Source organism: Bolinopsis microptera, chromosome 8 (genome assembly GCF_026151205.1).
Source record: "Bolinopsis microptera isolate Bmic1 chromosome 8, MBARI_Bmic_1.0, whole genome shotgun sequence".
NCBI lineage: Eukaryota > Metazoa > Ctenophora > Tentaculata > Lobata > Bolinopsidae > Bolinopsis > Bolinopsis microptera.
Genome location: NC_087079.1, coordinates 5585470 through 5598396, shown reverse-complemented (window position 1 = coordinate 5598396; position 12927 = coordinate 5585470). Strand labels below are relative to the sequence as shown.

Here is a 12927-nt window from a genome sequence, read left to right as displayed (position 1 = left end):
GATTAAGTGTGAGGAAATTTACGATGAGATTGTTCAATGGAAGAGAAATCTATTTATTCTCCCCTCAGGGGCGATTGGCAAGGTGTTCATAGAGGAGATGACCAAGGTTGTTAAAAACTTTGGATCAGGCAGTGCTATGGAGAGAATTTGTTTGACACTCTTAATGATAATGCCGGCCTTGCTGCTTCAGAAGCCAACCAAGAAATCAAAGACTGCAGACCACAGCAAAGCCTTGAAACGAAGAATGGAACTATGGCAAGAGGGAAAGTTGACTGAACTCCTGAGAGAAGGTAGAGAAATCCAGAGGAGGATTGGAGGAAGGAAGTACGAGAAGGGACAGATTGAAAAGGTGTTCACTCGACTGATGATGGAGGGAAAAGTATCTGCGGCAATGCGCTGGATAGGAGAGAGAGCAACATGTGCGCTTAACCCCACAGCAGAAGTTATTAAAGTCCTCAAGGAGAAACATCCGAAAGCCACCCCAGCCCAAGAAGGCAGTTGCCTTAATGGCCCATTTAGACATGTGGAACCGGTCATTTTTGATAGCATAGACGGAGACAGGATCAGGCATGTAGCCAAGCAAGTTCAGGGTGCTGGAGGGCCTTCAGGCTTGGATTCTGACGGGTGGAAACGGATTCTGTGTTCAAAGCAGTTCGGGAAAAAGTCAGATGCTCTTTGTAGCGCTATTGCAAACATGGTGAGAGTCCTTTGTGTCAGATATGTTGACCCTGATTTACTGAAATCTTTCACTGCTTGTAGGCTGGTGCCACTGGATAAGAAGCCCGGGTGCGCCCTATAGGGATTGGTGAGGTTATCAGAAGAATTGTTGGCAAATCAGTTATGATGACATTGCAAGAAGATTTTGCTACCTCAACAGCACCTATTCAGGTTTGTGCGGGCCTTCAAGGAGGAGTGGAGGCTGTAGTCCATGCAGCCAGAGAGCTCTTTAAAACCCCTGATACAGAAGCAATGATCTTTGTTGATGCTGAGAATGCTTTCAATTTGTTGAACAGAGAAGCAGCACTTAATAACATGTATGTGGTTTGCCCAGAGGCTGCAACATATCTGATGAACATCTACAGATCCCCTGCGGAGTTATTTATATCTGGCGGAGAGGAGATGATCTTAAGTGAATCTGGCACTACTCAAGGAGATCCACCTGCCATGGGTTTCTATGCTTGTGCAACTATGCCCTTAATCTACTCTACACACAACATAGAAGGCACCAAACAGATTTGGTATGCTGATGACTCAGCTGCAGGAGGAAAGTTAGTTGGGCTGCAAAAATGGTGGAAAACTTTGTGTCGCAATGGACCAGGGTTTGGATACCAGCCAAAACCTGCCAAGACATGGATAGTGGTGAAGCCTGATTTTGAACAAGCTGCAAAAGAGATGTTTCCTGATGTCAACATCACAACGGTTGGGAAAGGGTATTTAGGCAGTTTTATTGGGTCAATAGAAGGGCATCACAGCTTTATAGACCAGAAAGTGGAGGAATGGTGTCGTGACGTGAAGCAATTAGCAGGAATTGCATCAAGAGAGCCTCAAGTTGCATACTCTGCATTTGTATATGGACTTTCGAAAAGATGGAACTATGTGTGTAGGACTACACCTGAGATAGCAGATAGACTTCAACCACTCGAACTTACCATCAGAGAGGAGTTCATTCCAGCAATCCTTGATAGAGCATTTAGTTGCACTGACACTCTTAGAGAGATCTTTTCTCTACCACCAAGGTATGGAGGGCTGGGTATCCCTATAATAACAGAACTGGCCAACTCAGAGTTCCTGTATTCAGTCAAAGCTACAGTTTTGCTAAAAACGGCTATACTAAGCCAAGAGGTAAACTATCTTGAAGACAAGGATAAAAGCCATGAAATCAAGACATCCATCAGTAAAGATCGCAATGAGTATTACACCAGAAGACAGGAGGCAATTCAGGAGTCTCTGCCACAAACATCTAAACTTATGTTACAGCTAGCAGCAGAGAAGGGTGCAAGTTCCTGGCTAACCACCTTACCACTCAAAAGCTATGGTTATCTCCTGAATAAGCAACAGTTTTCAGATGCTATAGCTTTAAGATATAACCTGAAGCTGAAAGATTGTCCAAAACTTTGTACTTGTGGTGATTCCTACTCCGCAAACCATGCCCTCACGTGTAAACTTGGGGGTTATGTGACCTGGAGGCATAACTCACTTCGAGATACAATAGCTAATATCATGCGGACAGTCAAATGCAAAGACGTTCAGACAGAGCTCCCTCTTCTTCCAGTCAGTGGCATGCAGTTACCACGAGGTACAGTAACTGGAGATCAAGCCCGACTAGATATATCAGCAAGATCAGTTTGGAATGCGTTGGAAAGAGCATTTTTTGATGTAAGAGTGTTTCACGCTCCTGCTCCAACCAACGCCGCTAAACCAATTCCTATGATGTATTTGGCTCACGAGACTGAGAAGAAAAGAGCATATAATGCACGGGTCCTAGAAGTGGAAAAAGCTACCTTTACACCTTTAGTTTTCTCCACAACAGGAGGCATGGGAGTCGAAGCGCAACGCTTGATTAAGAAGCTTGCACAAAAGATGGAATCTCCAACGGGTCAGCGTTATTCAGACTCAGTTACATATCTTAGAAAGCGCTTGCGCTTTGAGGTATTAAAGACAACGGTTATTACGATATAAGGGGGGACAGAGGGCCCAAGTTGCGATATAAACCAGACAATATTGAAGATTTAGATTTAAATATTGAGCCCTTTGGCTAGAGAATACTTTCTTGAATATTTTCGATAGTTTTTAATATTGGTAATATTAATGAATTGTAATTGATTGATATGTAATATTTAGGCCCGTGGCCAGTTTTCAAAAAAACCAATTCATCATTTGATGTTTGAGTACGAACGAAACCATACTTGATACTAAAGTATTAAAATATTCTGATACATGTTCTGAAAATTGTATATGTATATGATAATGAATAATCAATTACAAGCTACCCGGTATCCCGTAATTCTGCGTTTCTTGGATCTTTGGGATCGATCCAGCAAACATTAAGGGCAAAATATAAATTGTAGTCCTTACTCCTTTCACCATAAGAGCACGGGATTGCTTTTCTTGTGCTCCAGTTTCTTCTTTACATCTGGTCACATCTGCATGAGGTGTGAGGCATTAGGCAGTAGCTTATAACATGGGTGAAACAGGACACCACACGTGTACAATCTCAGCCGCGCCGTATCATAGCAGTTAATAGTTCAAATTGCATGGTGTCCTGGACAACCAAATCATATAGATTACCTGAAGTGGGATGCGCTTGATGTGCTGAGTACGTAAGATCATGCATGCGCTTACATTCGAACGTTTGAGTGAACAAATCTAGCTTTATATTGCGATTAGATATTTCCGAATGCTATCACTAATCACTTTTTCTATTTTCAAGCACCAGATAATAATTTTAGGGCGTCCACGGACGCCTGGACGCCCTCAATAGCCGCCTCTGCTGCCCACAATGAGGGGCCATAATTGTTTCAATTATGTAACTACATAGAATTATTGTTATTATTATTTTGCTAAATCATCAGTATCACTGTTCCCGATCTGCAAAACTTCATTGTTTGCACTTATTCCTGTATTTATTCGCTGACGGAAAACAACTTGAAGCTTGGAAATCAGGATCTCTTTGACAGCTTGATTTAATTTTTCTCACATTTTGACTCTAATTCAGGGTTCAAGCCTTCTTCGAAATTTTAGAACAGGTTGAATATTTATAAAACACAAAGTTGCTTGGTTTAATTAACTCCCACTCTCAGTAATATTAACCAGCTTCTTTCAATTGGTGACTTCAATTCTAATAATAAGTATAACTCGTGCAAGTCCGAAATGGGCCGTGTGCTCCTTTTAAGTAAGTACATGTGACAATGCATATCAGCACACTGTTGGCTTTCTTAGAGACCTAATGAGTACCAAGCGGAAATCATGATCAATTCTAATAATAGTTGACTAACTACTGAGAGTCATCAATTGAAAGGGGCTTTGTAATATTCTATTGATTTCATACTGAATTATCATAGAAAGCTACATTTGTGTATTACTATTTCATCATGGTCCTGGTGCTGGCCAAAGAAGTCTTAAGTAGGGTGTACTGACCATTTTTTGTATTTGTTTCTACTTTTCTAAAGATGAATTTAAAGCTAATATCAGTATATTCTTAGTACAGGAGCAAAAATGGTGAAGGCATTCAATCAGAAGGAGAGCAAGCGTATGACGTGTCACAAGAAGTACAAGATCAGAAAGAAGGTCCGTGAACACAACAAGAAGCTTGCTAAAACTATGAAGAACACCAACAAAAAGAAGAAGACCATTGATGGAAGCATTCCTAATCTTGCCCCATTTAAGGAAGAACTGCTTCTTGAAGCTTTGAATCAGACTGAAGCTAAAAATGAGCTGAAAAAGCAGAGAAAGAAAAAACCCCTAATTGTTGTGCAAAAGCCTAAAGTTCAGACTACTCCAGTTGCAGCAGCAAAATCAGTCTCTGCTCATGTGACGATCTCTCAGTGTGACATCATTGTTTGGGTGATTGATATTCGCAGCCCTATGGAATGCTTCTGTGACAAAACCTTTTCAGAACTCTCAAGTGCTGACAAATCAGTTGTTTTTGTTTTAAATAAAGTTGATCTTGTGCCAAAGTCTGTTGCTCATCAATGGTTTGTTACTTAATTCTTATGATTTTCAAATCTTGAGAATCTACTCTGATTAATTTTTAATTTACTCACAACAGAAATCCTCCTCTGGGTTACTGATCCAAAGTTACAAATACTACATACTATTATGTTTGAACCATGTTCTATGAATTATTTCAGGTTCTCTAGATATCAGGTAAAATACAAGCTAATATTTTAATTTTACAGGTACTCAGTTTACAGCAAGAAAGCTCCTACATTTGTGTTAAAAAGCACAGAAATCATGCTTACAGAGTGTGAGCAGATAATATCAGCTTATAAAGCAACTCTCGCCAGGTTTGGTGGGGCAAAACCATTCCTGTCACACCTCAAACAGATTCCTTCTACAGAAGGTTTGTGGAATTTTGAAAAAAAAAAAAATTTTTAGATGCTATGATGTAAGGTACCATGAGAATCTGTAAACATTTGATCATGTTTTTCTAAGTATGACATGCTCAAAATTTTATAATAATCGTTATATTTCAGAACTGAAGATTGGTATTATTGGGGGTCCTCAAGTTGGGAAATCTTCCGTTGTCAGCACAATTCTGAAGCAATGCGGTAGAACAAAAGCTAAGAGAAGCACCATGACAAAGCTCAGTGACAATCTCAAACTGGTCACTATGCCAGGTAACCGACTTTTATAAGCCGCCAAACAAAAGCTAATACATTCAATATTATATTTATCATGGGAATCAGGTCACTTGTTTTACATATTATACTTATTTCTGTTTTCCTAAAATGATAAAAGATCCTACCAAATGAAGAATTTCAGCATTTACAAATTTACGTACATGCTGTATAATGTATATGAGAAACTGTTTATTTTCTTATCATGGATTTCACTTCACTCCTATTTCATAGATTCCTACTCTCCCCTTATCTCAGGTTTAATAGAGATGGAGTACAAAGGGCTGCTAAACGTGCTACACAATATACACAACTTTATGAACTACCCCACTGAAGTAATGATGGCTCTAGCACAGTGTATCAGTAAACAAGATGCCATGTTCCATTTCACTCTACCTGATTACAGCCATCCCGAGGGTTTGACAGATGCTCTTGCAGTGAGGTTTGTACTCATTAGACTGATTGGTGGTTTGGGGAAAATGTAGTTTGGGGATCATTGAAATTTCCTGTTTATCACTTAAATCATAAAAATTTGATAGCAAAGTTAAAGATGGCAATGATCATCCGCAAAGTTACAACAATATGAATTTTGAATTATAATATGTCAGTCACTAACGTAGTACATTTTACGATGCCCTAAACATTACAGGAAGTTTTATCAAAAAAACATTCCACGATTATAGGGCATTATATCTAAAACTATACTCTCTCAGGTTCAATCTGTACTGCAAAAAAGAGACTGACCACGAAGCAGTGGGACGACTGGTTCTTAAAAGGTTCCGAGATAAGAAAATAAAGTTCTACGTTGTGTGTGAAAATGGGATTGCTGGCGGAGTAATTCCCGAGGAACAGATTCAGGATGTTCACAGATTGATGTTCGACGGTGACGCACTCAGACTTAACTCTTCTGAGGTGACTTTGGTTTTAATTTTCTTTAATAATGCTTTATCTAATACAGTATAAGATTATAAATATCCGTGATTGGTATATCGTTCAACTTGCTGAGTGCTGATTCCGATTGTTTTTGATATTATTATGTATATTATAATATGATAGTGAAGGTCGTGGTTACAGCCCGTTAACAAGCTTTCCACACAGCTAAACATAGAGATAACGAAGACAGAGAAGAAGAAGAAGTTTAATGATATGGATATTGATGAGGGTATAGAAGAGGAAGATGAGGAAGAAGATGGAGATGAAAGTGAGCTTGATGACGAGGAAGAAATGTGTTAACTGTTATATTGTTATGTTGAAAAGGGCCTTCAAGAATTTTAATATTCAAGCCGTACGCAGTTTTTAAACTTTTAAACTTTTTTCATTTCCGATTCCAGCTGAAACGCGTTTTACCAAGACCTGAGTTTCTAAGTTTGTCGTAATCTTATCCGATGGCTTGTATTAATTTATTCTCTTATTCGTTCAACTGTTAATGTTTTTCTTGCTTCCAGCTCAGTATTCAATACGGATAATCAAGTAAAAACTAAAACGATCAAACATACTTTATTAATACAAATTTGTGTGACACCTAATCCCAGTTCCTTACATCTCAAAACCCTATAATCACGACCTCACCATCCAGGTAATGAAACAACAGTAACAACCACCACAATGACATGACGTAATGAGTGATAATCACACACGAGGCGTCTCCAACCTCCTCTTCTGGTACATAGTCCTCAGCCTAACGGGTGTAGCCTACGTCATCCTCAACCTCAGTTACCACAGCGAGGAAAAAGAGTTCGAACACACGGGCTTCAACCTAGCAGGCAATGATACCATTGCAGTGGAGGAACAAGGCCAGTTAGTTGAGGTGGAATCCACCGAGCAGAAACCCTACTATACCTTCATAGTGTTCGTGATAACAGCGCCAGATCACACCCCGCACCGTGAAGTAATCAGGAAGAAGAGCTGGGCGGGGTACCAGTGGCTGGAAGATGATGGGACTGAGATAGACAGGTGGAAGTACGTGTTTGTAGTGGGTAAGACGGAGAGTGCAGAGACAATGGGTAAGCTAGAGGCGGAGATTGAGATGTATCAGGACATGATCATGGCGGATGAACTGGATAGTTATCATAACCTTGTGTTGAAGGTCCTGTGGTTGTTGCAGTACTCTGTGGATACTTATAACTTTTCCTTTTTAGTCAAGACGGATGATGATAGTTTCATTAATATTAAGCTGCTGAACAGGTACCTCCACGAGCAGCTGAACAGTAATTCGGGCGGTAAAATGTTCTTTGGAGGCGCAAGAACGAACCGGCAGCCCGTTCTGCGGCGTGGCAGATACGGTGTTGGTAAGGAACTGTGGGATCCAGATACATATCCTCCGTACTGCAGTGGCAGCGGGTATGTGCTATCATTTGATACTGTCCAGGAACTTAAGTCTGTGTGGGACACGGGGGTTCAACCTTTATTTTATGTAGAGGACGCGTTTATGGGGACCCTGGCCTATCATTCAGGGAAAATAGAAGTGTCTACCATCAGGGGGTTTTATTGGCATCAGAAATATGGGTGTAGTAATAAGCAGGCCCTGCTGATGCACTACGTTAAGCTTGACCAAATGGAGGAGTTTATGGAAAAGTATGAACAGGGGGTAGCTTATTGTTAGCGTTTAGTTAGAGCTACATCTGGTAGAGTTTTTATTTTAGATTTTAGAGAGAGTTATAGAATGTTAAAAACGTTTTACTTAATCATGTTCACCAACACCACTCACCAATTATTGTTGTTCTCTTTTTTTTCAAATATACATATTTGTATATATATAATATACAAATATGTATATTTGAAAAAATATATATATACGTATATTGTATATTACACTAGTTGTGTTTTTACCGAACTTTAATATCAGTTTCATGAACTTGTTTTGCGCCTTTTTATCTTGGATTTGTATTTTTCTAATACGATCTTATTAAAATATCTGTTGTTCTTGAACAGTGAACATGGCGCATAAATGCTTTGGCCAATCGTGACTATTTTGTTAATGCTATATTATTAATATTAATTGGGTTACTTTACTTCACATAAAAATTAACTTATTTATATCTCCAGTTTTTGATCTCACTGATTCCTATTAATTGTTCAAGATAAAGTAGATGATCAGATGTTGACCGGATGTTATTAATATGTTTTTTTCCCGCAGTAATGTGTACAGTTAAAGGAACCAAATCCCAGTTATTTTTGGTACTTCTTATTTCGTTTTTTTCCGTATTGCTGTGCTTATGATGTTTTAGTAATTCCTGATCAAGTTAATGTGTGGTAAACGATATGAAGCAAATTAACTAATTAGCAAATTAACTAATTAACTAATGAGCAAATTAACTAATTAGCTAATTCAATTCGGGCTTTTATTTGAATCCTTGACAAAAATTAAATTTACAAAAATTCTATTCCCTTCTAAATGATATAACAAACACATAATTGTTGATCTTAATAGAATAATATTCAATATAAAGATCTCCCTTTTAAGTTGTACTACATAGTACATTACCCACACAATACTACATAGTACATTACCCACATCACTACAGTAACAACTATATTGTACTACATAGTACATTACTCACATCACAAGTTGTACTACATAGTACATAGTACATTACCCACATCACTGTAACAACTATATTGTACTACATTATAGTACATTACCCACATCACTGTAACAAATATATTGTACTACATAGTACATTACCTACATCACTGTAACAACTATATTGTACTACATAGTACATTACCCACATCACTGTAACAACTATATTGTACTACATAGTACATTACCCACATCACTGTAACAACTATATTGTACCCCCAGCATTATACACCAGATATTACCACCATGATAAGCAGTGAGGGTGCTGTGCAACAACTCATAGAGTCAAATGAACAGGTGGGTCCTGTTAAATGTGAATTTCATCAATACTACCTGTCATACATACTCCTGATTCCTGAAATTAAACAACTACATACCAATCAAGAATATTATAAATAGTTCTAGTAACTTACCTTAAACTTATGTGACCTATGTTGTGACCACTGACCACCCTATGGTCAAAATATGTGACCCAATATTAAATCCATTAAACTATCAAATCCATGGAAATATTAAATCCATGAAACTTAATAATTATAAATAATTAAACTATTAAAGTATTAAACTACCTGTTACCAGGTGTTAGTGTTACACTTCACTGCGACCTGGTCGGAGCCCTGTAAGACTGTTGCTGCTTCTCTGGGTGTTCTGACCCAGAAGTACCCTGGACTCACTGTTCATCAGGTTAGATATTTGGTGTTGACTCGTCGCAGCCATTAACCAATCAGTTGTCTAGGTTTTCTAAAAAAGTTGTCTAGATTCTCTTGATGATTCACCTATTTTGTTACGATTTTATCGTAGTCAGTTGCATTGAAACGTCGATAATTTACCTTGCCCGAGAAGAGTGGTTTTGTCGAAATGATACAAATTCAGGTCATTTCAAGCATCAACTAGAAAATTAATTTATTTTTCGTGATGCAGTATAATAGCGTCCACAGCACTAGTGAGGTGAAAGAAGAAGAGAAGTTTTTGTAGTCGAGTTATTAGGTCTCAAAGAAGTAGACCTTCCAAATATTTATTTATTTCGTAATTTGCATACGATTTGAGGATACCTTAGACGGTCACTGACCATATTTAATCGTTACAAGGAAATCTTAACTTGTGTTTAAGATTGGTTATACTTTTTTCTGTAAAATAAAGGGCTACGGTAAAAGCTTATAACTTAATGATTTACCGTGTATGCAAGAGTGGACTCTGCTGTGTAACAAATCTGTAAGGTTATTATCCACCAATGTCCAATATGCAATAATATAACCAACACTTAGAAAAATGAGTATTCACTCTCCTTCGGCCTTGTCTCAGACTGTTCGGACACAAAAATAGGACTATAAATTTAATGTTTTAACATACAATTTGCTAACATGACAATGCGTCATGTTTGTGGGTAAAAATTTACTATGAATTACTGATGAGCACTGCATATTTTTGTACATTCTCAAGGATATCGACACATTTTCTTCCAGATCCTAAGTTGCACATATTATCCGTCTCATGACAATAAAACTATCTGAGAAGTTCGAAGAAAATCGTATAGTCAGATCTCGAAATATATGCCTCGGTACCACTGCAAACCACCGAATTGGACATATTTTCTTGTGTTTGAAGTGATATCTCAAATTTGGAATATATAAATGGGGGGGTGTCACGTCCGTCTATGTCCGCTTGTCTCATAGAATCCAAAAAGGACAGGACATAGACGGACATAGGCGGACATAGGCGGACATAGGCGGACATAGGCGGACATAGACGGACATAGGCGGACATAGACGGACATAGGCGGACATTAATGGACACCTAAATTGCTAAATAAAATGTTCAATTTTTGCTGTTATAGGGGGATCATGTTTTTTGTCCGTTCGGTACCCTATATTTTCAAAACGGACAAAAAATAGAGCGGACAAAAACGGACAAAAATGGACAAAAACGGACAAAAATGGAAATAACATTTAGATGCTTCCTCCTCCTACTCTTCCTCCTCCTCCCCCTGGGTCTTTCTGATCTTCCTCAGTCCTCTTCCTCCTCCCCTCCTCAGTCCTCCTCCTACTCCTCCTCCTCGTCCTCAGTCCTCCTCGTCAGTCCTCAACAGTCCTCCTCCTCCCCAGTCCTCCTCCTCCTCCTGAGTCCTCATCCTTCTCCTCAGTCCTCCATCCTCCTCCTCAGTCCTCCCCCAGTCCCCCTCCTCCTCCTCCTATTCAGTCCTCCTCCTCCTCCTTCTCAGTCCTCCTCGGTCCTCCTCCTCCTCTTCCCTCTCAGTCATCCTCCTCAGCCATCCTCCTCAGTCCTCCTCAGTCCTCCTCAGTCCTCCTCAGTCCTCCTCAGTCCTCCTCCTCAGTCCTCCTCCTCCTGGGTCCTCCTCCTCCTCTTCATCCTCCTCCTCTTCCTCCTCGGTCCTCAGTCCTCCTCCTCCTGGGTCCTCCTCCTCATCCTTCTCATCAGTCCTCCTCCTCCCCAGTCCTCTCCCAGTCCCCCTCCTTCTCCTCCTCCTATTCAGTCCTCCTCCTCCTCCTCCTCCTCCTCCTCAGTTCTCCTCAGTCCTCCTTCTCATTTCTCCTAAGTCCTCCTCCTGAGTCCTCCTCCTGAGTCCTCCTCCTCTTCCTTCTGAGTCCTCCTCCTGAGTCCTCCTCCTCCCTCTCAGTCATCCTCCTCAGTCATCCTCCTCAGCCATCCTCCCCAGCCATCCTCCTCAGCCATCCTCCTCAGTACTCCTCAGTCCTCCTCCTTCTCAGTCATCGTCAGTCCTCCTCCACAGTCCTCCTCAGTCCTCCTCCTCCTCCTGGGTCCTCCTGGGTCTTCCTGATCTTCCCCAGTCCTCTTCCTCCTCCCCTCCTCAGTCCTCCTCCTACTCTTCCTCCTCGTCCTCAGTCCTCCTCATCAGTCCTCAACAGTTCTCCTCCTCCCCAGTCCTCCTCCTCCTCCTGGGGCCTTTTCCTGGGTCCTCCTCCTGGGTCCTCCTCAGTCCTCCTCCTTCTCAGTCCTCCTCGTGCCTCCTCCTGAGTCCTCCTCCTCTTCCTTCTGAGTCCTCCTCCTGAGTCCTCCTCCTCCCTCTCAGTCATCCTCCTCAGTCATCCTCCTCAACCATCCTCCCCAGCAATCCTCCTCAGCCATCCTCCTCAGTACTCCTCAGTCCTCCTCCTTCTCAGTCATCGTCAGTCCTCCTCCACAGTCCTCCTCAGTCCTCCTCCTCCTCCTGGGTCCTCCTCCTCCTCCTCCTCCTGGGTCCTCCTGGGTCTTCCTGATCTTCCCCAGTCCTCTTCCTCCTCCCCTCCTCAGTCCTCCTCCTACTCTTCCTCCTCGTCCTCAGTCCTCCTCATCAGTCCTCAACAGTTCTCCTCGTCCCCAGTCCTCCTCCTCCTCCTGGGCTCCTGGGCCTTTTCCTGGGTCCTCCTCCTGGGTCCTCCTCAGTCCTCCTCCTTCTCAGTCCTCCTCGTGCCTCCTCCTGAGTCCTCCTCCTCCTCAGTCATCCTCCTCAGTTCTCCTCCTCCTCCTCCTAGGTCCTCCTTCTGGGTCCTCCTCCTCCTCCTCCTCCTGGGTCTTCCTGATCCTTCTCCTCCCTCTCAGTCATCCTCCTCAGTCATCCTCCTCAGTCATCCTCCTCAGCCATCCTCCTCAGCCATCCTTCTCAGCCATCCTCCCCAGTCCTCTTCCTCCTCCCCTCCTCAGTCCTCCTCCTACTCTTCCTCCCCGTCCTCAGTCCTCCTCATCAGTCCTCAACAGTTCTCCTCCTCCCCAGTCCTCCTCCTCCTCCTGGGGCCTTTTCCTGGGTCCTCCTCCTGGGTCCTCCTCCTGGGTCCTCCTCCTCCTGGGTCCTCCTTCTCCTCCTCAGTCCTTCTCCTCCTCCTCCTCAGTCCTCTTCCTCCTCTTCCTCCTCCTCCTCCCTCTCAGTCATCCTCCTCAGCCATCCTCCTCCTCCTCAGTCATCCTCCTCAGTTCTCCTCCTCCTCCTCCTAGGTACTCCTTCTGGGTCCTCCTCCTCCTCCTCCTCCTGGGTCTTCCTGATCCTTCTCC

The 12927-nt window shown here is 41.8% G+C and overlaps 3 protein-coding genes across 4 annotated transcripts in view; all 3 read left to right on the top strand.

The window, feature by feature from the left end:
- Nucleotides 1-12927, top strand: part of LOC134820261 (glutaredoxin-3-like) — a 58136-nt gene that overhangs the window by 41614 nt on the left and 3595 nt on the right. Inside the window, exons 2-3 of one of the 2 annotated variants that reach the window (XM_063830494.1) lie at nt 9143-9219; nt 9502-9606. In XM_063830494.1, the coding sequence (XP_063686564.1) occupies nt 9169-9219; nt 9502-9606 (156 nt within the window). In that variant the 5' untranslated portion in view covers nt 9143-9168. The remainder of the gene's footprint in view (nt 1-9142; nt 9220-9501; nt 9607-12927) is intronic. The other variant, XM_063830495.1, reaches the window with a different exon arrangement.
- Nucleotides 4189-6632, top strand: LOC134820258 (guanine nucleotide-binding protein-like 3). The gene is made up of 6 exons (XM_063830491.1): nt 4189-4694; nt 4899-5062; nt 5196-5339; nt 5598-5781; nt 6053-6251; nt 6438-6632. Exons 1-6 carry the CDS (start codon nt 4216-4218, stop codon nt 6570-6572), a joined length of 1305 nt encoding a protein of 434 aa, XP_063686561.1. The 5' UTR covers nt 4189-4215; the 3' UTR covers nt 6573-6632.
- Nucleotides 6873-8447, top strand: LOC134820259 (beta-1,3-galactosyltransferase 5-like). The gene has a single exon (XM_063830492.1). The coding sequence runs from the start codon at nt 6958-6960 to the stop codon at nt 7939-7941; it is 984 nt and encodes a 327-aa protein (XP_063686562.1). The 5' UTR covers nt 6873-6957; the 3' UTR covers nt 7942-8447.